The 25,980-nt window shown below is 34.5% G+C and overlaps 1 protein-coding gene across 3 annotated transcripts in view; it reads right to left on the reverse strand.

The window, feature by feature from the left end:
• Nucleotides 1–25,980, reverse strand: part of LOC107041511 (protein numb) — an 89,379-nt gene that overhangs the window by 11,810 nt on the left and 51,589 nt on the right. For all 3 annotated transcript variants that reach the window (XM_029126338.1, XM_015262092.1, XM_015262091.1), the window contains exons 2-5: nt 6,935–7,102; nt 3,912–3,983; nt 2,270–2,488; nt 572–758 (exon numbers count right to left, since the gene is read on the reverse strand). In XM_029126338.1, coding sequence (XP_028982171.1) covers nt 572–758; nt 2,270–2,488; nt 3,912–3,983; nt 6,935–7,072 — 616 coding nt within the window. In that variant the 5' untranslated portion in view covers nt 7,073–7,102. The remainder of the gene's footprint in view (nt 1–571; nt 759–2,269; nt 2,489–3,911; nt 3,984–6,934; nt 7,103–25,980) is intronic.

Below are 25,980 nucleotides of genomic sequence, written 5' to 3' on the forward strand. Positions count from 1 at the left end.
GAAAATTTAATTAAGTTGTGAAATTTCTGTCTCATTCCCACTGAAAACTCATGAATTTCCTGGAATTCTACCTAAAATTTGAAATTTAATTGCCATTTTTTTCCTAAATCGGATTCACAAATTTCTAACAGTGTATTCATTGAAAACTGGTCAATAGTTAAAATTGACTTGAACCGTTTTACCGCTTCGCTACTGAATTTTAAGCGATCGGGACTATGTTAACCTACAGAATCGGATTCCAGCGGAAAAATCATGTGGAGAATAGGACTTGAAAAATTTAGCGTCAAAAAACAAAAAAGTTTTTTTCCGCGAGAGAATTCCCCGTAAAAAAAGAGTTCTTTTGATATTTGGTCGGAATTTTTCGTCTTCACCACCAAAATAATCAATTAAACGTTGACTATTATTAAATTAAGTACCCAAGTCAAAGTAATTATGCTCTTCGAAATAGAAATTATAAATGGAGTGTCTTCCCACGAAAACCCCTCGCCACCGACATTCGTTGACTTAATGAGAGCACTCGCTTCCTTTGAGTTTGAATAACATGAAATGCTAAAATATGTATTCAACCTACCAACTGCTCTTTCTCGACTATCCTGCAGTCTTTCAGTGAGACTCGGTTGCCTGAAACTGCCACTCCTCGTGAATGTCGAGGTCTTGGTGTCAAAGGTCATGGTGACACTGCACTCCTTGTCCCTACGTTGCTTCCGCTCCAAACAGGCAGCGAATGCACATCCCACAGCGTGGCTCAATCTTTCTCCCTTTACATCAGAATGATATGAAATTGAGTATGAGTGCATTACCAGAGGATACCCCACAGCGTGGTTTATCCTTCCGAGCTTTATGACAACAGGAGCTTGATGGAGCTCAATTTTCCTCAACTTCCCTATTCACCCATTTTACATACCCCATAGACAGCTAAACGAAAAATGTAGAATTATGGAGAAATATTCCCTAGATATTTTATATTGAGCGTTGACGCCCTTTCATTATGTCTTTTTTCCCGTCAGATTCGATATTCCTTTTTTAAATTAAGGTGAGTGACCCTACGTTCATCTAGCTAAGGCAAACACATCATTAGTCCAATGTTTCTATCGAAATGAGTGTGAGATGTGATGTCTTAAATTAGACATCGGAGGGTAAAACCTTCAGGATTAGAATACACTCATATTAATCATGATAACTACTGTTTTGTAATAAATAATCGTCCATAAATGTGGAAAGTGTCCTGTCCCTACGCTCGCTCACTTGTCCCCATGCATGCTTGACACATGTTTCTATTCTCGCATCGTAATTTGAGTGATATGGAACGGTTATATCCAACTAATAACAGAGTTTAAGCCTTAAGCGTGTTGAGTTTATGAACGCATCAAGAGGCAATCGCAAATTTCAGTCGGTTATTTTGGAGATACTTCCTATGTTCATAGGACCATTTTCCATTTACATGGTAACCATTTCTATGGACATGGTAGACATTCCTATGTAACATAGTAACCATTACCATGGGATATAGTAAGCATTACTATGGAACATAGTAAACATTACTATGAAACATAGTAGGCAATACTATAGGACATAGTAAGCATTATTATGGGACGTAGTAAGAACCTACTATGGGACATAGTGAACATTATTATGAGCATAGTAAGCATTACTATGGAACATAGTAAGCATTACTATGGAACATAGTAAACATTACTATGGAACACAGTAAACATTACTATGGAACATAGTAAACATTACTATGGAACATAGTAAGCATTACTATGGAACATAGTAAGCATTACCATGGGACATAGTAAGAATTACTATGTAGGGACAGTTGAAAACCCTTTTACTATGTTATCATAGTAATGTCTCCATAATCTCAGTTGTTTCTGAGGAACATAATATCCCATTCAGACCAGTCACATTTCATGGATCACTCTGTATTCTCCTAAAACTGATCTACCCTAAATAAAAACCGACCAATCCAGTTTTACCCCTTTCAACTATGAAATTCTCCGCTCTCTAATATAAATTTTCCCAAGCAACCTGATGAAGAAGCCGCCACGTAACCCTCCCCGAGACGAAAGAAAAGCAAAAACTCGAGGAGAAAAATATTACAGGTGATCTCACTCCTGTATTACTGGCATGTAAAAACCACAGGTGAATGTGTTCATCATACGAAAAGTTGAATCACACCGTTCGCCAATAATGAGCTTTTCCTCGTGCAAAGAGATACCAGAAAAAGTCGTTCTCCATTGGAATTTATCTGAAATCGATGACTCACCGTCTCTTTGAGTGCCAAGAACCCATGACACATCCATCGCTTAGTGGTCCCATCTCTGCAGATATAGCTGAAGCCCTTCTCGTGGTTTCTATCAGGTGCGCAGAATGAAACTTTCTCGATAGTTTGGTCGACAATGAGACCCTTGGTTTCATCCTCAACCACCCTCAATCCATCACCCGAGACATGCAGTATCGCTCTCACGGGTCTTCTTCTTGAATTCTACCGAAATTTAATGGACAATTAGACCATTGAGTCTGATTTCAGTACACTGAGAGGAAAATAGCAGTTTTCAAAGAAGTCTTACTTGTGCCAAGAAAATCGTTTGTTAAAAATCATCAAAAAGGGATTTTTGTGCCAAACATGGGAAACGTGCGACGAGATTGAACATTTTTATTGCAAAAATAGATTTAGTCTTCAAAAAAATGTTATTCTCCGTGCAAGCAAGAAATGTAATTTCTAGCACTACTTTTTCGTTATTCGATGCTCCCATTCGTATTTTGTTGCCGGCAAATACTCGTTTTGTATGAAACGAGGGATAGTAGTTTGTCGTCTCGGCTATTCAATAATCACAGATAAACAATGAATTCTTAAATGAAATATAGTAATGACATGAGACAATCTTGTAACTTACACTGTTGGAAATTTCTTGAAATTTCAGTCATAATGTCATCTGAATTCTTGATATCGTGACTTTGAATTTCATTTAATGTAAACTAGTTCATGAAATTTTTCTCAACAATTCAAGAAAATATGGTTTTTCATGTCAAGCGATCATTGATATTTCAATGATAGTTTGAATTTCCAAACTCATTGTGAAAATTAAACATTAGATACAAATGAATTTTCAATAAATTGAGAATTCTGAAAAATTGTCACCTGATTTTTTTCCAATTTTCAATATTTTCAAGTGTCATGTGGACTTGGAAATTAAGAATCCCTTGAATATTCAACTAATCAACTGATTCTTCAATAAAGAAACATACATAAAATTCATGTAACTGTGTCATTGTTAAAAATTTCAAGATTGTATACTTGAAATTTCAAGTGTTATTTTCTGACAGTGAAGGGACAAAATATTTCTTGATAAACTTCCCTCTATAAACGATATTTTTATCCTGAAAAAGCACTGTCTCTTGTATGAATGATCCGCCTGTCGAGCCAAATATTTCGTTGTTCATGTTTAAGACTTGTGAATTATTGAATTATTCATGAATTATTCATGTTTAAGACTTTCACATTCGAACCAAAAACATTTTTTTTGTCATTTTCAACTAACGATTTTGTTGGCTCCAACAAGACTTGTTTGAGAACTTGTTCGTTTTTGTAGCGAAGCGTTTTAATTAAGATTTACGACTTTGACTATCGGCCAGTTTTCAATGAATATCTCGAAATCTAAGGGAAATGGCAAAATTTGGGCCAAGACCTTTTTTACAGCTCTTAATTTGCTCTGCAAAAAAGGTCATTACGAAAATTTCGTTATCTCCCTTAGATTCGGTGATATTCTTCTAAAACTCAGCTGAGGCTCAAGACGACTCGGATCGTTTTAACGTTTCGCTACTGATTTATCTGGGTGTAACTGGATTTTGTTGATTTTAATCAGTTTTAACTGAACTATTCGATAATTGTGTCAAATGATTCTCACCCTCAGTACTTTCAGTGCCTCCTCGCAGACCTGCATTCCCCGGGACTCGAATACTTCCACGCAACCCAAATACTGGAAGAAAAATCAATTGAGTTGATTAGGTCAGGAAACTTAAGGTTAAATGGGGCTCAAATGAAAGCTCTGATGTTCGATTACAAACTCAGAAAAGCATTTCTCTGGAGAAATAAGCAGGGGTTCAGGCTAATCCGACAGAAGGCATGTGACCGTTGCTTTTTGCGCTATTAGTCCTTTTATTTTATCCTTGTGACATTGGTAGTAAACTTCCAAATGGATCTGTAGCAATTCCCTATCCTTGTGACAGGCATACAACCGTAACCACATGCTACCGGGTGTCTACAGGAAAATATTAAATCTTTTAATAAAAAAGATTTACACAAAAGGTTAAATATCTTCGAAACTGCTCCGCCGGTAACGCCTAACTTAAATTATCTTGCGTACAAGAATGAAAAAATGTTAAAAACGAAACAACGGCAATATTTCGGAAACTTTGTAGGAATGGTTATATATTTTGATTGATCTAAATAGAAGCCGTCGAGATGAGTATTTTGAAAAGAAAATTGAAATCCGTCGAGTAGTTCATGAGATATTTGAAGAAATATATTCACGCAAAACGTTGCGTATCTCAGGAACCGCTCGGCCGATTGTGGTCATCCAAAATACCAAACTTTAGTATTATAAGAGCTAGAACCATACCAAATTTCAACTTGCTATCTCCTTTTTTTCTCAAGTTATCGTGCGTACAAGATTTTTCATGAAAAACGGAAAAACGGCAATATCTCTAAACTGTGTATTAAAGAGTCCATCTATTCTGATTGACCTACACAGAGGCCATTGAGACGAGTATTTTGAAAAAAAAAAAATTTTGAAATCAGTGCAGTAGTTTTTGAGATATTGAGGAAAAACGAAATTGAAACAAGTTGTTATTTCTCAGGAAATACTAGACCGATCCGGCTGAAACAGCGCACCAAAGTTGAGCTCAATAATAACTATAATGAGACAAAATTTTCGATTTTTATCTACAACTTTCACCGTATTTATGTTGAATTTTCTAAAAATTAATCACCACAAACCCAAATTGTCACATACATACATACACACATGACCCTAAAAACATCATGTCTTCACGTTTCATAACATTCTAGAGTCTAGAATGTAGACCATTTGCAATGAAAATTAGAAAATCCAAAAATCGGCCAGAAACAAGGTTTCCATTCGGAAGCAAAAAGAAAGCCACTAATGGCGCAAAAAGTAACGATCACATGTCTTCTGTCGGATAGGCTCAGAACCCCTGCTGGTTTTTGCAGTTCCGAATGGAAGCTTTGTAATCGTCCGATTTTCACATTCTCTAATTTTCATTGGAAATGATGTAGAATGGTCTGAAACGTAAAAATACGAAGTTTGGCGACCATGTCTGTATGTGAATATGTCCACCGCCACCTTCCCAATGGTCAATTTTTAGAAAATTGAGTAATTAAGTGGCTAAAATGATTCAAAAAAATGTGGAATTTCGTCAGATTATAGGTCTTAATGAGGACTAACTCTGTGCATAATTTCAGCCCGATCGGTCAAGTAGTTTTTGAGATAAAGCGATTCGTTTTTAAATCGTTTTTCACGAATATCTTTAAAATTATTGGACCGATTTAGATTTATTTTTGCTCAAAATATTCGTCTTGATGTCCTCTACCTACATCAATCAAAACATCTATACCTGTTCATACAAAGTGTTCGAGATATTCCCCTTTTTCTGTTTTTTCATTAAAATCCTTGTACGCGCGCTAACGTGTGCAAAAATCGACTTGAAATTTGGACAGAATCTTCCTCCTGTGATAACAAAGGTTCGTATTGAAGACAGACTCAATCGCATCAGTAGTTTCGGAGATATTCAACTTTTTCTGAAAATCTATTATGTTGAATATCTTTAAAACTTTGCAACCGATTCCACTTTGTTTCAAAATATTCGTCTTGATGTCCTCTACCGAGATCAATTAAAACATCTATACCTGTTCATACAAAGTGTTCGAGATATTCCCCTTTTTCTGTTTTTTCATTAAAATCCTTGTATTATGCAAAGTCGAGTCGAGTACTCGTGCCTGTGACAGGCATATGCGTATGCCTGTCACAGGCATACGATTTTAATGAAAAAACCGAAAAAGGGGAATATCTCGAACATTTTGTATGAACAGTTATAGATGTTTTAATTGATCTCGGTAGAGGACATCAAGACGAATATTTTGAAAAAAAAGTGGAATCGATTGCATACGCATATGCCTGTCACAGGCATACGATTTTAATGAAAAAACAGAAAAAGGGGAATATCTCGAACATTTTGTATGAACAGTTATAGATGTTTTAATTGATCTCGGTAGAGGACATCAAGACGAATATTTTGAAAAAAAAGTGGAATCGATTGCATACGCATATGCCTGTCACAGGCACGAGGAACGGATCCATTCGAAAGCTTACTATCAATAGAATTGGTAGAAATGAAAAGAATAAAAAGACTAATAACGCAAAAAGAAACGGTCGCATGCCTTCTGTCGGATAGGCTCGGAACCCCTGCTGGTTTTTCCAAGTTATCATGCGTACAAGATTTTTTATGAAAAAAAGCAAAAACGACTATATCTGCTTGATTCAGATAGAGGTTATCGAGATAAGTATTTGGACCACTTGAAAATTGAAACAGGTATAGTAATTTTTGAGATATTGAGGAAAAACGAAATTTAAACAATTTGTTATATATGAAAAACGACGTCAAAATTTTAGATTTTTATTTACAAATTTCACCGTATTTATGTTGAATTTTCTAAAAATTAATCTCCAAAAACCCAAGTTATCACATACATGTGTGTAGACATGACCCTAAAAACATAATTTGTTCACGTTTCATAACATTCTAGACCATTTGCAATGAGAATTAGAAAATCGAAAAATCGGTTAAACACAAGGCTTCCATTCGGAAGCAAAAACAGCCAAAGTACTTGGATATCTCGTAATATACTCACTTTAACATGAAATGCACAAGTAGCAGATCTCACAGCACTCTCATCCGACTGCCACTGATGTGGTTTACTAGATTCCGGAATATGCGCATCTTTCCTTCTCCTAAAACTATCCCTGAAGCTTCTCCTCAGTCGATCCATTCGTTTCCCCGGCGATCTCCTCTCCCGCTTCTGCAAATAAACCGTGAAAAGAAATATTCATCAGTACGATTTTCCCAAATCACTTCGATGGAGTAGAATCTATCATTCTCACAGTGTCCGGAGAATTCTTTACAAATTCTCACAGAGGGTTGAGAGGTACAGACGAAGGGGATATCAGAGTCTGCAGTCGAAAAGCCTGTGATCGAATCTTGAGGCCAGTTCCCAAAGAATCTTTTTATAATGGGTTTTTACCCCTCGGGGGCTTTATGAACGACGACGAGAATCTCCCCTAATTCAACGGCATATCAAGCCCCCCCTCCGGGACTAACACCGGGGGTAACCCGCAATGCTTCACTGTGGAAGTCTCGGTTCAATCTCGGGGTATTTTCATCATCAAAGACGAAATATCAAATGCATTCAGTTTCATTAAAAGTTGAGGGGATGGAGACTGTTTTTGCGGTAGGTAAGGGGAGTTAATTTCATTTCAAAGTGGATTGAGGTAATTTCAGTGGGATTTACCGTACTTTAAGGTATATTCCTAGAAAATAGGTTTTTCTTACAGTTGTCCCTATGTTTTTCACCGACTAGAACAGGGCGCGCGCTTCGTGCACGTATTGCTTTCCCTGGGTGCCAGAATAGTAAAACCTAACCGTTTCTCACTTTCATTAATTTTTATTGCAGTAATAATGCAGGAAAAATTAATGGTTTGAACAAAGTTTTTCACGATGAGAATTTCATGGTTGAATAATTTATTCGGAATCCTCGTAATGCTCTCCATCTTCTTTTTCATTTCTCTTTTGCTTTTTGCATTCTTTTTTATTTTTAGGGATGTATTATTTACTATATACAGATATACTATCTTATACATATTTTTTTATCGAATTATATTAATTTTTTGCAATTGAAAAAAATTAAAGTATAGAAAAATATATGTGCATATAGTATATATAATATAATATAATATATATTATATTATATATATTATTGTTACAGTAAGAATTTTTTCCTTTGAATGAATTTCTCTTCTTTTACAATTACTGTAAACAAAAGATTACAGTACATAAAAAAATATACATAGACATCATATTATATTTCTTGATAAACGGAATAGAGGCTTCAAAAATCGTTACACTTAGTCCTTACGCCCACGACCGTCCTTGTAAAATTGTTAGGTCGCGTCGAGAATGTCAGTGGGTTTTATGTTTTTTGGGTCGCTGATCACGAATCTGTCGGTTACTTTTCCGAACAATTGTCCCTTCAATTGTTATTCATAATTTTAATTGTTTAAAAGGCTTTATCTGGCAAACTATGACAGATATCGGAAAAATGTTCAAACAAAAGATGTTTAATATGTAAAAATACTCATTTTTTGTTTTATACCTTTTCCCCCTAACTATGATAGATACGGAGTTATCGGGGGGTGGCAGTGGAGCGAGCGCCGCGTGAGTACTCGCGCAGGGTGTTGTCGCGCTTCGATGCGTTTATCGGAACACTCGATGCAGATAGAGAAAAATAGTTGAAATGAAAAATATTTGCAATCAAATTTCCCATATAATTGATTTTTTGACATTTTTTCCTACAGCCAGTAGTTGATGAGTTTTCCAGGCCATTCAAACACTAAAAATTGTTAATAACAATTGAAGGGACAATTTTTTGGAAAATCAACCGACGGATTCGTGATCAGCGAACCAAAAAACATAGAATCCACTAACATTGACAACGCGACCTAACAGTTTACATAGGACTGTCGTGGGGGGCAACGACTATCAGTATTACAACGGGCTCTATCTCTGTAAATAATGGAGATTAGGCCAAAGACCAAAATATCAAAAGTGTGTATTTTTTATGGGGGATCAACTATTATGCAACATTTTTTCCTGTATCTCCAATTGTTTACTCGTAAAACAACAGTAAACAAAAGCGTTCTAGGTAATTTGCCCGATCACGCAGCATGATGGCGTCAATATCTCATCAACTACTGGTTGTAGGAAAAAATGTCAAAAAATCAATTATATGGGAAATTTGATTGCAAATATTTTTCATTTCAACAATTTTTCTCTATCTGCATCGAGTGTCCCGATAAACGCATCGGAGCGCGCCAACACCCTGCGCGAGTACTCACGTGGCGCCCGCTCCGCTGCCACCCCTCGATAACTTCGTATCTATCATAGTTAGGGGGAAAAGGTATAGAACAAAAAATGAGTATTTTTATATATCAAACATCTTTTGTTTGAACATTTTTCCGATATCTGTCATAGTTTGGCAGATAAAGCCTTTTAAACAATTAAAATTGTTAATAACATTTGAAGGGACAATTTTTCGAAAAAGTAACCGACAGATTCGTAATCAGCGACCCAAAAAACAAAACCCACTGACATTCTCGACGCGACCTAACAATTTTACAAGGACGGTCGTGGGCGTAAGGACTAACTGGATTTTTTGAAAGTGGATAATGTTCATAATATTCCCCAGCTATTGAAAAAGGTTCTAACGAGCTGTACTATACAGTTTAGGAGATAAATAATGAAATGCGGGGATTATGGGTCCCCCCGAACTCGATTTTCCACACCCAGAAAAATAATTCTTTTGAGTCAAATAAAAATCTTTATTTGAAATTTTTCACTTATTTTAAGAATACTTTTGTTACAAATGAATAAACAATTTATTTATTTCAAATAGTTTTCTTATTTTGGGAAAATCACATTTTCATGTATTTCGTGAAAGATTTTAGAAGGTGTGTTACAATAATATTTGTGGGTTATGAAATTGTCAGTTCAATCTCGGGGTATTTTCATCATCAAAGAAAAAATATCAAAAGCATTCGTTTTTATTAAAAGTTGGGGGGATGAACTTTGTTTTTGCGTAGGTATGAGGAGCTAATCCCATTTCAAGGTGCATTGAGGTAATTTCAGAGGGAATTAGCATACTTTAATATCGAGAACAGCATTTTCCTGATAAAATGACATATTACAGACGATGGAGTCCCTCATCTTTTGACATATTTGATGTTTTGAATTACCACTTTGTCTATAGAAATGTAATCTTCACATTCTAATTACACGATTCACATATTGGATTGGACTAAATTGTAATCTGCCATCTCAATTGCTCATTGTGTAGTCTGAATTGCACATTGCGCTAATCAAACTTGTGATGTTCATTTTGATGTATGCAATTAAGGATAATCGGGCGAGGAGGAAATGTAGGAGGTGAGGCGGAGGGGTTTCTACTGTTTTCCTGCAGAAAACCAATCACTGAACAAAAAAATTTTTTCCATTCGGATTCAAAATTCAGGCAATATTAGGGAGTATCTCTGGTTAAAAATTATTTTTGGAGCTAATCAAATTTATTTGTATTTGTTCCACGCATTGAATGGTTTTCAGATTGTTTTTTTTTAATAAATGAAAAAATATTAATCCACGCGAAAAAGTGGCAACATCGTTGGTAGTTTTTTTTTTCACCAGGAGCTGGTACCACTGGCTCGAGGGAGCTCCAATCACAACGCTTCATCGCTCTCTCTCAAGAGACATTTAAATTGACCGCGCTACCCCCACCCGATCGGTACTTGGGACATTGCTGCTCGTTTGGGCTGCGTGCGCAGAAATGTCATTTTTCAGTACTTTTTTCGCTATTATTAATAAACAATGCTCCTAGGCGACAATCTTTTTCACTCAAAAAATCATTGATCACATGTTCTAAATGTGTCTAAAGTTTCATGACTTTGGCTGCATTTTTTCCTTGGGTTTTGCAGTTTTTTTGTGATTTCCATAAGATCGCGGGTTAAATGACCACTTTTTCAAAAATTCATAATAAATTAACCATGCTCCCCAACAGTCTGAAAGTTTGCACACGTCTTTTCCATCATTTAAAGAATACGTAAAAAAAAGAGAAAAATGGCTGTTTTTTTCCAACCCTCCAGGCTCGCCCGATTATCCTTAAACAAAAATATGTACTCATTCTCTCGAGATGATTTCTCGAAAAATTCCTCGGCTTAAATTTTCCAAGTTTTTTTTACCTGAATTTTTTATGGAACAAGGAGAAAATGAGTGAGCCGAATCCAGAAAATTTATGCCGAAGAATTTTTATAAAAAATGTCGCAATAAAAGAAGTTGTACGGAAAATCTATTACTTTTAAATTAAATGTTTCTATTTAAGAAAACGTGCGGAAAATTGCGGAATTTTCAAATTGAATCGTCGAAAAAACAATAAAATTTCCCAACGAATGCGATAGGTTTTTCTTTCAAGCTTTTTCGTACTCCATTCTCTGCACGAAAAATGAATATTGTTAAGAATTCGAAGCTTTGTTTTTTATATGATTCTTGAGTCATTAATCTATTCATAAATGAATACATTCACATCAATATCCGTTCGTATCCACTCATTCATATTGTTATTTACGGATTGTTTACGAAGAAGATATTCATACCAAATATAGGCATCACTTTCCTTCCACTTATGGGAGATACAGGTACTTTCTATAATGATGTTTCTTCAGACGTGTCAAGTGCTTTTTAACGATTGAAGGAGATAAATCAATTGCCAACTTGTGACACTATTCCGGTTGATTCACGCGAAAGTTCGGATGGTTACTTTGGGTGCAACTGGAGGAGAATGAGGCAAAAAAATATTTTCAAACTTCAGTATTGGAGTTGTGAATATGACTGTCATTTTTTCTTGTCTGAATATGACAGTCATGACGTCTTCTTTTTATTGCCGTAAGTTGAGTAGTTTGACGGTCCCGTAGAATTTATGTTACAAGAAATATCATAAAATCCAACATTGATCCTGGCATTTTTGACAGTTTAATTTGCTACCGCTATTTAGATGCAAGAGACAGAAAATCTGATAAAAATTACGCAGAGCGGAAAGTTGGACAAGAATTATTTAGAAAATCGTGGCAAATTTTCAAAGATTTATTGATAGTAAATAAACATTTACTTAATATAAACAAAACTTCGAATAAAATTTTTTATTCCATTTGAAAAAAACTATGTGGTACCATTTAAATACACTTATTTATTTGATTTAAATAAACTTTATTTGATTCAAATAAATCATTTCTCTGGGTGTGGGGATGAATAGAAATGAAATTCACTGAACGCGTTCGGTGAAAAATCATTCTCCGTTATAGAAAAATTAAACACAGTATTGAGCAATCATTCGCGTTCACTGAGATAATTTTTGATGGGATGGGTAATTTTTACAGTTTCGGCACAAATTACCCTCACGTTCAGTAAATTTGCCATTTCCATTTGTTAAAAAAAGATAATCATTGGGTGCAAAGTATACATTTAATTACGCTGAATATTCATGTTTTTTTTTTAATTTTTCGCCCCCAATTTAATTGATAAATTTGATTTTTGAAAATGGTTGAAATTGGAAAAGATATTTGGATATTCTTAATCCAAATTTTGTCGAAATTTTTGCTTCCATGTTTTTTGGGAAAAATATGAAGACAAATTTTTTAAAAAATTGCCCGAATTTTTGCGTTTTCATTTTTTTTTTGGAAAAACTGGACAACGACTGGAGCGATTCTGTCCAGAATCTAATTAGTTTACTATTCTCCCTGCCAAAGTTACAGGGTTGCAGATGGTGACCAGACTAGGATTAATTAAAATTAACAAAGAGAAATTTTACACTGTCAGCAATTTGTCACTCAAATTTCCAGTAAGTCTTCCAAATTTTTAACAAGTAACATTTCCACTGAAATTTCAAGGAATTTTGTCATTGAAAATCCATAATTTCATGAAGAAATCCGGAGAAACTGTTCAATTATTCCGAGAAATCAATGAACAATCAGGAAAATTCGGTAGTGAATATTCATTTTCACTTGAAAATTCATGTAAATTGTGGAATTTCCGTCTTCCTGCCGCGAAAAAAATAGGACTGTACTTGAATTTTCAAACAAATTCGAAATTCCATTGACTTTTTCGCCTTAAATCGAATTCAAGGTCTTTTTCCGGAAAATTCAGCCAATTTTAAAAAAACAGGGTGGGTTAGAACAGATTTCTTCAACCGAAAATCTGTCCCGATCGATGAATCTCGATGGATGAGGTTTAAGTTTTAAGGATGTTTATCCAAAATCACAAGTATTCAAAAAAAAAATTGATTTTTTTCCAACTGAGAGATGAAGTTATTCCCTTTATCTTGAAATCAAAATTTCAATGCACCAACCCACGTTTATTATTTAAAAATGAAGTGGACAAAATGCACCAAACGCATGCGCTAACATGTGCTTATATGGGACAGAATCTTTCAAATATTTACTCTTTTTGCCCGGGTACCCCGAATTTTTCTCTGGCCATTCGATTCAGTATAGTTTTTCACATTACCTTCTTTTTTTATTTCTATTTTTAGAGTCTCCTAGTAGGTGAATTATAAATTTCAACATAAATCCCATAAGAGCCCGTGTATACAGAAAAATTTGTTTATTCATTTCTGGCGAGACTATTGCGATTAATTTTTTTTTAATATCAAAGAAGTTAGTTTCATATGTTCTGCTATCAGCCAAAAAAATTATAGAATTTTCCTTGAACCTGAAAAAATAAGATTTTCTGAAAATGGCTAAACATCCTTAAGCACAAAAAAAACCTTGGAAAATAAATGAATAAATCAATAGTCAGCGTTACGGTCAGTGTGGAAAAAGGGTGTGGAAGAAGTATCAAACGTAGCTTGGGTGTAAAGTTGTCGAGGTTATGATCCATAACGCGAGCCCTCTTCAAGGCTAGTTTATTTATAATCGAAAATAATAGAGCGGACGTAAGAAAATGGGGTAGGCACTCCCTTCAAATAAATAATTAGATTTTATTACACGCGGGAAGCAATTCGCAGCCCTATCGAGAATTTCTTCGCAACGTATTTTTCATAGAAATAAGTCAATAGATTTTAATAACTGTATTTTCGTGAGATTTTTTCAAAAAATAATTGTGAGTATTCATTCCGTGAATTTTCCGTGATTTTCATTACAAAATCAATGGCCATTGCATATCATTTTGTTAATCGTACTAGAGCTTTCACCGTACCCCGGCCTTTCATTATGCGCTTTTTTCTGTCAGATTCAATATTTCGTTCTTCAATTAATTGTTTATAATAATTCTCATTGCAAAAAGCAATACGACCGATGAGAATTATATGTCCCAATTTATCAGCTGGTAAATTTTCATATCAATAAATGATTTGCTCATGTTTTAATTCCTATGCTCACTGAATAAGATTTTAATCATAATCACAATTCCACTTCTTCATCATAATTACAATTCCATTTGGTTCTAGAACACACTTTAGAGTGTGAATTTCCGGAATTCAATGTTTGTGGATACTCTGGTAAAAATGCGTGCCCACACTGTTATCAATTTTTAGTCAACTCACACGGTAATTCAATTAATTTCATGTTCATCTCATCAATATAATTTCGTGCTTAGAATACTGTCATCTCGTGTTTTTAGCACCAAATTAAAGATTAAAAATTAATTTGTAATATTGAATGACTGCATCTTCTTACTCATATGAGGAATTTTGTCTTTGGATATTAATATTGTTTTTTATTCATATTTCTTTGCTACTACTATTACGGTTTTATAGGCTCCAGGGATAGCCAAATTTGTAATATTTTATTACGGTTACTTTGGCAGCCCTTAATTAAATAACATCACTGTTGAAATTTTTTGAGTACTTAAGTATCATCAATTCAAATATTCAAATTTTCAACTATTTTATCAATCGATAATTTGAGGTAGGAAGATTGACGATTGCTTGTGTAATCGAAAATCCCTTTTCAAGAAATTTGAATTATTCACTTAGTAGTAAATTTACAGTTTCATATTAACAAATTTTGAATATATGATTATTCGTAAAAAATCAGATTATTAATATTATATTATTTGAAAAATTGAATCAACATATTTTAAACCTTCAATAATATAAAGGTCAAATCCTTGTAATATTACAGAAATTTAATATTGATGGGGATCCCTGATAGGCTCCCCATTCGTCTGCTTTGCCTCTCCCACTGCTCTCTTCTGATTTTTATCTGCTATGCGTTATCATGGGCAGTCTTACTCTTAACTGTACCCCATTTGGGCTAGGACTGCACAGGAAACCATGGAAAACCCCAATTGTACACCCGGCCGATTGTGCAGGGAGTCTATTCTCGAGTTGAAATCGTGCGTTCGATTTCGATAGGTCGCATGCGACTCGTGATACGCCTTATGGGCCGTATGCGACTTATTGAAGTCGAACATACGATTTAAGGGTGCCAAGTGAATTTGGCGATGACCTTGAAAATTGACATTCACCAACAAAGTTATAATTTTTTAAATTAATAGTATTAGGCAGATGGTGAACATCGGTGACAATTTTAAAATTTTAGAATTTATGGATATCGAGAAATTAAATAAACAAAATCAGTCTTATACACGGCCTCTTATGGAGTTTTGATTAAATTGAACGTTTCAACCCCCTAGGAACTCAAGAAAAATTTGAAAAAATTTGAAGATATGGGGAATGATGTGTTCAATGTGATGGCGACAAAAAACAATGGGGTACCGGGGTGAATAAGAGAGATATTTCAACCCTCCGTACCCATTTGATCCCATGCTTTCTCGAGGTTCGTCACGCGAAATATAGAGGATTTTCCGCATTTATTTTCTCGATGTCTAGTTTCGGTTTGCGGGTTTGAAATTTCGTCGGATGGATGAATACATATTTCTCCAATGATGGAGGGAAAGAAAAAATTTTTTTTGAATCTTTTTTCAAATTCACTTGGCACCCTTAAATTCGAGAATAGGCTCCCACNGTACTTAAGTATCATCAATTCAAATATTCAAATTTTCAACTATTTTATCAATCGATAATTTGAGGTAGGAAGATTGACGATTGCTTGTGTAATCGAAAATCCCTTTTCAAGAAATTTGAATTATTCACTTAGTAGTAAATTTACAGTTTCATATTAACAAATTTTGAATATATGATTATTCGTAAAAAATCAGATTATTAATATTATATTATTTGAAAAATTGAATCAACATATTTTAAACCTTCAATAATATAAAGGTCAAATCCTTGTAATATTACAGAAATTTAATATTGATGGGGATCCCTGATAGGCTCCCCATTCGTCTGCTTTGCCTCTCCCACTGCTCTCTTCTGATTTTTATCTGCTATGCGTTATCATGGGCAGTCTTACTCTTAACTGTACCCCATTTGGGCTAGGACTGCACAGGAAACCATGGAAAACCCCAATTGTACACCCGGCCGATTGTGCAGGGAGTCTATTCTCGAGTTGAAATCGTGCGTTCGATTTCGATAGGTCGCATGCGACTCGTGATACGCCTTATGGGCCGTATGCGACTTATTGAAGTCGAACATACGGGTTAAGGGTGCCAAGTGAATTTGGCGATGACCTTGAAAATTGACATTCACCAACAAAGTTATAATTTTTTTAATTAATAGTATTAGACAGATGGTGAACATCGGTGACAATTTTAAAATTTTAGAACTTATGGATATCGAGAAATTAAATAAACAAAATCAGTCTTATACACGGCCTCTTATGGAGTTTTGATTAAATTGAACGTTTCAACCCCCTAGGAACTCAAGAAAAATTTGAAAAAATTTGAAAATATGGGGAATGATGTGTTCAATGTGATGGCGACAAAAAACAATGGGGTACCGGGGTGAATAAGAGAGATATTTCAACCCTCCGTACCCATTTGATCCCATGCTTTCTCGAGGTTCGTCACGCGAAATATAGAGGATTTTCCGCATTTATTTTCTCGATGTCTAGTTTCGGTTTGCGGGTTTGAAATTTCGTCGGATGGATGAATACATATTTCTCCAATGATGGAGGGAAAGAAAAAATTTTTTTTGAATCTTTTTTCAAATTCACTTGGCACCCTTAAATTCGAGAATAGGCTCCCACAGCCCTAATGTGCCCTTCTGTCACACTGACTAGAGGGGCACATTAGGCCACTACAACGCGCCTCCCTTCCGAAAATTTTGAGCGAGGTCGTTCCTGAGCGGTCACCCATCCAACTACTAACCGCGCTAAACGCAGCTGCACTCGGATGTCCACCAGAGCAACACCTAACTTTTGTTTTGTTTAACCATGTTTTTATTCAAGAATAACAGTCAGTATTTACAATATTTACAAACCTTAAAAACTAGTATCAAAAAAAAGTTCTAAGAACGTCATTTGGCCAGGAGAGGCTCTGGAGTTTATTTTATATTTAATTATTATTTTAATTGTTTTAATGACATAATATTTCTCTTTGAGATTGATACGTTATTTATTGTAAACAATATCAATATTTAGTGCTTAAAAAAAAATGTTTTTGAATTTGCATGGATGTAAGAGCAACACCTAACTCCTTCAACTATTACGGTCGGCTCAATAACAAAACAAATAATAAGTAAATTAAGAAATAGTTGAATGCAGCCGAAACTCATTTCTGGACGACTGGACCATATTTTTTCTTTTCTTTATTAAATCAGTAGCGAAGTGGTCAAACAGTTCACGTCGATTTTGGCTATTGGCCAGTTTTCAATGAATATCTCGAAATCTAACGGAGGCAGCAAAATTTTTCTCATAAGCTTTTTAGTAGTACTCAATTCGCTCTACAAAAAAGGTCATTACGAAAATTCCACTACCTCCCTTAGATTCGGAAATATTTCTGGAAAACTCAACTAAAGACTAAATTGACTTAAATCGTTCGACCACTTCGCTACTGAAATGTCGATCAACAGAAAAAATAATTGATCACATGATTATACGCGAGTAATATTATTGAAATGTGAAATACGCAATACAATTTTATTTATGGAATATTCAATGCAAGTTGAAATCGTTCAGAAACTATCCCCCGCCCAGAAATTGACTTGTTTACCCTATCTTCAATGTTCGAGTTATCATATTCGATTCGAGATATTGCCCGTGCTTTTTTTTTGAAAAAAAAAAATCATTTATCGTTTCATATTATTTCCTTCAAGTTGATTATATTTCCTCTTTAATAAATTGCGTTAGATTTCTTGTGAATTAATTAAACGCATTATATTCAAAGATCTCTGCGGACTTTGCATTTTCAACGCATAAAAATAAAATATTCAAAAATTTCCAAAATTAATGTATTAATGTATTAAAATTGATCCATTCCAGTGATTTACCAAAATAATAAGTCCTGAATAAACCAAGTAAAGCACAAGTGGCCAATCGCATAATCCCATAATCCCCTGAAATCCCGCACGCTCCTGAAACATCACGCGTTCATCTACCGATAGTAAAAGCCTCACGTGTCCCAAAGCCCCACAAAAATCCTCTTGAACTGCGTCTCAATGTAACGAGGCACAAGTTGTAAACGGTGAAAGCTTCGCCGGATGTTAACCCATCCCACACGCGTCTTCTCATCAGTCCCTCGAATGCATTCAACCGTTACCTCGATAATCGATACGAGACGAGGTGGAGACAACTAAACGCTGATGTCCCTGATGTAAACGCAATTTTTGTAACTCATTAGTGAGTGGGACAAAGTACCTCAAGCATTAAATTGTTTCAGCGATATTATATGGAGTATGTATTATCCCCGATGCGGCGTTAGTCACTCAACGAACCCTGGTGATGACTCAGGACGTGAGGAATTCGGATATCGAATGAATGGTGAAAGAAATTTTAAACGGTACGAGGAATTTGAGAATGTTTCAATGGCGGAGTCCCTGAAGGAAAAACTGTTTAAAAAAATTATTTTTATAGGGTTTTCAACAGGAAACTTGTATGAAGCTTAGTTTTCGTGAATTCTCCTGTTGAAATATTCTTCGTAGTATAATTAAAATAATAATCGGCCTTGCGGCCTAGGGTAAATCTCTCTATATTATAAAAATCAAAATCGACTTCTGGTGATGAAAATGTGATACTCGAAATTAAGACTTCAAAATTAAGAGTCACAAGGGTCAAAATAAGGGTCAACAAGGTCGGAATGAGGGTCAAGAGGGGTAGAATAAGGGTTACGAGGGCCAGAATAAGGGTCATGAGGGTCAGAATAACGATCACGAGGGGCAGAATAAGGGTCATGAGGGGTAGAATAAGGCTTACGAGGGTCAGAATAAGGGTCATGAGGGTCAGAATAATGGTCTAAATAAGAGTCACAAGATCAAGGATCAGATTAAGCGTCATATGGGTCAGATGAAGGGTCTAAATAAGGGTCACAAGGATCAGATTAAGGGGAGACTGCTATGAGTTTTAAAAGTCACAGGCTATTTGAATGAAATTTCTCATACATTGAAGATCGATTATGTACGTCTAAAAACGAATAATTAGTGCAAAAAAACTAATTGTTTATTGTTTGTTTACCCCGCAAACGCTTAAAATGTTAAAAATAGTCCAGGGCCTCTAATTTTTGAATTACAGAGGTTTTTATATTCCAAATTTTTTTGAAAAATATGTGCAATGACAATTACGAATTAGTTTTTTGAAATGCAGCTTCTACACCGCGAATTTCGTTATTATTTTAATGAAAAATTACACCATTCATGTAAAATAGTCCGGAAAATATTTCGGAACGAATCGAAAATATATTTTAAATATTTCAAGGATAATTTTTCTGCCCATTTTACATGAATAGCGCAAATTTTTATATTAAACAAAATGAAATTAGCTGTGTAGGAATCGAATTGTAAAAAACTAATTCGTCATTGTTATTGCACGTATTTTTCCAAAAATTTGGAAAATAAAAAAAAATTCTGTAGCTCAAAAATTGGAGGCCCTGGACAATTTTTAACATATTAAGCGTCTGCGGCGCCAACGCTTCAAATGAAAAAATAAAAAAATTAAAAATTTGGAAAAATTTTAAAAAACTAAATTTGAAAAAAAAAGTTTAGATAGAACGAATCCGAGTCACAGTCTAATTTTCTAATGGTTCGTAAAAATAATCACTCTGGTTAAAAAAATGAAAAAATCTCCAATCGAGGCGGGGGTTAGGGGTACCACCCACAATTTTCTACTTTTTTAGCGACTTTAAAGCATTTCCGATGATGTGAGCTAATTAGCACCATGCTCAATCGAACGAAAAATTTCCGTCGGAAATACTGAAAACCCGGAAAAAATAATTGACCTGTGCTGAAACGTAAAATGTCAAAAACTCACGAAACTCCAAAAGTAACGTTGGGGGCGTAATAAAATTTGAAAACAAATTTTTATGCCTTTTGAATGATAAGAAAGCCGTATAAGAAGTCTCAACAAAATTAAATTTCTAAAGGTACAAGACCATAGCAATAATTGGCGGAATCATCTATGTACAGACATCCTATTCTAAAAAGAACACACACTTAAGGGGGGACCCCAGTGAAATTTGAAAGTCTTCGGTGGATCTAGGGACTTATTGAGCGACTTTAGTTATATGATGAGATATGTCAAAAAGTGGGAAAAATCCCGGACCCAATTGGTTTTGCCCCGTACTTCCACGGAAAACGTCGTTTTTCATATTTCTACCTGTAAAACGTTCCTCGTTCTCCAATTTTGATCCGATTTGATTTTTTTTTTTCAGAATGTTCGTGAGACTCCAAAGAACAAAGTTAAGCTTTCGTTTTACGATCCATTATATAGATCATGAGAAAATCGAAAAAAACTAAAAAAAAGAAAAAACCGAGAAAAAGGGCTTTCCTCTCTGATTGTTTTTGCATTATGCCTGAAAAGTCTTTATTTTGAATAGTTGACGATCAGAAAGAAAACCTCCTTTTCTTCATTTTTTTCGGTTTTTTTCTATTTTTTTATGATCTATATAATGGATCGTAAAACGGAAGCTTAACTTTGTTCTTTGGAGTCTCACAAACATTTTGAAAAAAAAAATCAAATCGGATCAAAATTGGGGAACGAGGAACGTTTTAAAGGTAGAAACACGAAAAACGACGTTTTCCGTGGAGGTACGGGGCAAAACCGATTGGGTCCGGGATTTTTCCCACTTTTTAACATATCCCATCATATAACTAAAGTCGCTCAATAAGTCCCCAGATCCACCGAAGACTTTCAAATTTCACCGGGGTCCTCCCTTAAAGTCGATAACTATAGATATCTCGCAAGTCGGTCACGCTTACTCCTCATTGGTTCCAGTCGTGGGAGGCGGCAAATTTAATTCATGATTAATTTAATTTTGAGATTTTCAATTAGGATAGTTATAATTACAGCGTGCTGTAGCGTGCGTTCGGTCGCGTAATCCTAAAAACATAATTTCTTCACGTTTCTTAAAATTCTAGACCATTTGCAACCAAAATTAGAAAATCGAAAAATCGGTCAAAAACAAGGCTTCCATTCGGAAGCAAAAACCACCTACATACATATATACCACATACATACTTAAATTTGAACGATTATTGTTGGAATATTCGAGCGTAGTTCTTTTATTATTGTACAAAAACTACTCGACAAAGATTTATCACATACTGGGAAAACAGTTCTAGAATAGTTATTTTCATCACAAGGTCCACAAAGTATTTTCTCGCCTTCGGCTCGGCCAATAAAGCCACATTCGTCAGAAAATACTTTGTGGACCTTGTGATGAATGCAATTCTCTCTAATCTCGCTTCGCTCGGTTAGATCGCGGTTTACCGGGCCTTGTGACGAAAAGGGACTAATTTACGATTCGTTGTGCTCTGTACAGAAAAGCGGTTTAATCCTAAACATATGCTGAAAGTTGAAGGAGGGCTGTGTCCTCTTGAGTCGTAAAACTTTGTTCTTTTTGCTTTCCGTTTTCCCTGTGAGAGTTTTCACTTGGTTATTACTTTTAGTCTCAAGACAGCGGTCCTCTAGTACAGACGTGCCTTCCTCGTGGAAACACAGAGATTTTAATAAAGTATCTCATTGTTTTGCCACATTAATTTATTCACTTGCACCCATACCCTCACGGAAAAAATCTATATGGAAACAATTATTCACGGGATATATGTGCGATATATTTTAAATACAAGATCTATGCGCGCGCTCTGGCGCGCGCTGATCTGTTCATTTGTTGAACTGAAGAAATGAAATTAATTGAATTTCATTTTCTCATGAATACCTTATAAATATTGATAATGAATCAAAGAGAATTCGATTAATGATTGAAGTGAATAGCGAAGTAGAGTAAAAAATCTATAAAGAATTTTTCATTTTCAATTAATTATCTCCAATTTTTAAAAATAATCGGTCTCCATAAAAGGACAGAATTTATTAATTTCACCGATAATATACATATACATGTGAAATATATATATTATATATATATATGACGTGAAAAAAAATTTACCACTGAAGAATTTGAAAATGCCGCGTGTTTTTTTTGTGAATAACTTCGCGTCACATATTGATCAATATCAATCAAAATTAAGGATTAGCGGTCAGGCAGTTTCGAGATATTTCGATATAAAACAACTTCACGTTTCTTTCATCTTTAGTAAAATAGGATATTTTTGGAAAAAAATGCTGCATATTAAATATATGTTGAATATATATGTACACATATATGCGCATGTAATTTATATATATGTCTCATATATTTGTTTTCCGTGCGCGTATTCCATGAATTGCAAAGCTTCCATTAGAAGAAAAAATGAATTCATCTCCCCTAAACCTAAATTCCAACCCGAGTGAATAGAATAACTTCAGCGCCCTCGTAGTCCTCCATGCATGTGACACCGACTCACCATAATCCTTTCACCATTGGTCTTGGGTGAGCAGGTGCAATGCATGCGAGAAAGTTAGTACAAAAGCGGAATGCTGGAAAAACACATTGCCATATGAATTGATGCCATCAGTCAGGAGTTTCCATTGTCACAATGCCCCAGGCAACCAGACGTTACGCTCATTGTAGTCTCCACCTCAAACACGAATGAAACACTTGTTCCAACGAATTGACATTTTACTCCTTCATTTAGCGTTTAAAAATTCTGGGAGGAATGAAATGAAGAGCTCTCTCTGATAAACCGTGTAAATGCCAGTACATAGATACCAGTTATCCTTGAGTCGAATCCCGAGGTACGAAAACCTGTTGCGAGAGCTCGTCGAACCGTACCATCGGGTTTTACACGTTTTACGATAGTTTATGTACCTCAATGTATCTCGCATGCGATTCACAACTATCAATGTTAGTTATAAAAACTTCAACCGTCTTTTTCAATTTTTTGTTCAATATTCTTCGCGAGGACAAAAATTGATGGAAATTTTTCTTTCAAAACAAGATTTTTCCGTTCATAATCATCATCATTGATGAATTTTTTGTAAATATACCCCAAAAATTCTTTCACTTTTTAATCTAACCTTTTTCTTTGTAGTACAGGAAAAAAAATAGACAAATTCGTCTTTCATAATACACTTTATCCATATGTTTTTATTCAACAAATAATTCTTTCGACATTGTCCTGTACCACGAATGTCAGAATGTCCGATTTATAACTACCAACGTCAGTTATAAAAACAAAAAATTCTTAAGCCGTGTTTTTCAATCTTTTATTCAACATTCTACGCGAGGAAAAATTCGAAAGAATTTTATTTTTCGTCAGAAAATTTTTCAATTAATAAGCATCATGATTAATTTATCAAATGAATGAAAGAAATTTTTGTCAATTTTGTATTAAATTTTTTATGAGAATGAAAATTTGATAGAAATTTTTCTTTCATAACAACATTTTCCGTTCACAATCATCGTCATCATTGATAAAAGCTTTCAAAAAATGCCCCGGAAAATTCTTTCACGTTTAATCTAATCTTTTATTCTCTTTAGTACAGGAAAAAAAATTAGACAAATTCGTCTTTTATAATATACTTTTTCCGTTTGTTTTTATTTTTAAAAAATCTTTCGACATTATTCTGTACCACGAATGTCCATACTTCCTCGAAAAAAAAACTCATCATCAAAATTCGGGAGAATTTTTCTTTTGCATGAAAACCTTGTTCCATTAATCCGAATCATCATTAATTTATCAAATAAATCAAAGAAATTTTTGTCAATTTTGTATTGAATGTTTTACGAGAAAGAAAATTCGATGGAAATTATTCTTTTTTTATTCTACTTTTCACAAGAGAAAAAATTATATAGAAATTTTTCTTTCATAACATAATTTTACCGTTCATAATCATCATCATCATCATCATCATCATTGATAACAAATCTTTAACAAATCTTTACATAACTTTTTAATCCAATCTTGTATTCCCTTTACATGAGTACAGAAAAAAAATTAGACAAATTCGTCTTTCATAACAAACACGGTTCCATTTGTTTTTGTTCAACAAAAAACTCTTTCGACATTGTACTGTACCATGAATGTCCACACTTCCTCGAACAAAAACTCATCATAAAAATCCAAGAAATAAAATTCCCGTCCCCTTAGAAAAAATTACGCAATCGCCAGGTATCTGCGCGACTCTTGCGTTAAAAAATCGTAGTGTCTGTGCGTATCACGCGATATGTCACAAAACTTAAGATTTAATTTTTTCAACAATTGTCTCTTCTCCGTCATCAACTTTGAATTAGGCTATTTTCAAATTCAGGGGAAAATGGATAAAATTTTGCCTTTTGTCTTACGTCGTAGAACGGAAATTGCATCTGCACGTGAATTTTTTTGTCGTTAACTTCCCCTTCCTCAGGATTTTTCGAATTAATGGGTGGTTTATTCACTGAATAGTGGGATGAATAAAGAAGTGATATTTTCGCTATAACTAGACTTTAGTGTCCTTGACGTGGGTATAATGATCTGACTGTCGATTGCACAGTGCACGGGGCGTGCGAAAAAATAGGATTATTGTTCTCTACCTACGCCCCGTTAGCTTTTCACTTGGCAATATTTCTCTTTGCATTATGTTCTTTTTTTTATCACCGATTTGTCAATTAAAATTTCCGTTTATAATCATCATCATCATCATTCATAAAAAAAGAAAAAATACATCAAACGATTCTATTAATTGTCTATTCAATTTTTCACGGAAAAGAAAATTCGATCGATTTTTTATCCATAATAAATTCGTTTTTTTCTACGATTTGTCAATTAAAATTTGAATATTTAATTTGTCAATTCAAATTTCCAGTTATAATCGTCATCATCACTTATAAAAAATTGAAAAAATACCTTTAGCGATTTGATTAATTTATAATTCCATTTTTCACGAGAGAAGATTCGGTAGATTTTGTTTCATAACAAATTTGTTTCGTCTCAACGATTTGTCAATTTAAATTGAAATATTTAATTTGTCAATTAAAATTTCCCTTCATAATCGTGTCGTCATCATCATTAATAAAAACTTGAATACCTCAAGCGATTCTATTAATTTTTTATTCCGTTGTTTACGAGAGATAATTCGGTAGAAAGAGTTCTTCCATAACAAATTGTTTTCGTTTTTAATTAGACTTTGGTGTCCTTGAAGTGGACATAATGATCAGACTGTCGATTTCACAGTGTACGGGGCGTGTGAAAAAATAGAATTGTTCTTTGCATACGCCTCGTTACCTTTTCACTCGGCAATATTTCGTTTTGCATTCTGTTGTTTTTTCTTATTCAACGATTTGTCAATTTCATGGGGGGGAGCAAAGTAATGGGATTACAGACAATGAGAGAGGAATTTATTGAGCTTGTAGAGATGGGTTGAGAGCCTCTGGACTGAGGAACGTGAGGACTAACAGGGGATACGAAATAAAAAAATTGTCCACAATTTTTTTATTTCGTATCACTGGTGGAGACTGAAATGTCCATTATGAGAATGTAAATCGAGATTATTTTCGTTTTGAATGAGGAGAGACGGAATAAATGCATGGAATTTTAGGTGGATGGACAGAGAATTGTTTACGAAAAATGCAAATTGTGTGTTTAAAATCTAGTCGTGACGCAACTCTGGTCAGTTTGAAACTGTTTAGTGTAAGGAGTTAGCGGAAGATGGTAAAGTTTTTCTTCAATTG

The sequence above is a fragment of the Diachasma alloeum genome, unplaced genomic scaffold (assembly GCF_001412515.2).
Source record: "Diachasma alloeum isolate Michigan unplaced genomic scaffold, Dall2.0 Dall_scaffold_00366, whole genome shotgun sequence".
Classification (NCBI taxonomy): Eukaryota; Metazoa; Arthropoda; class Insecta; order Hymenoptera; family Braconidae; genus Diachasma; species Diachasma alloeum.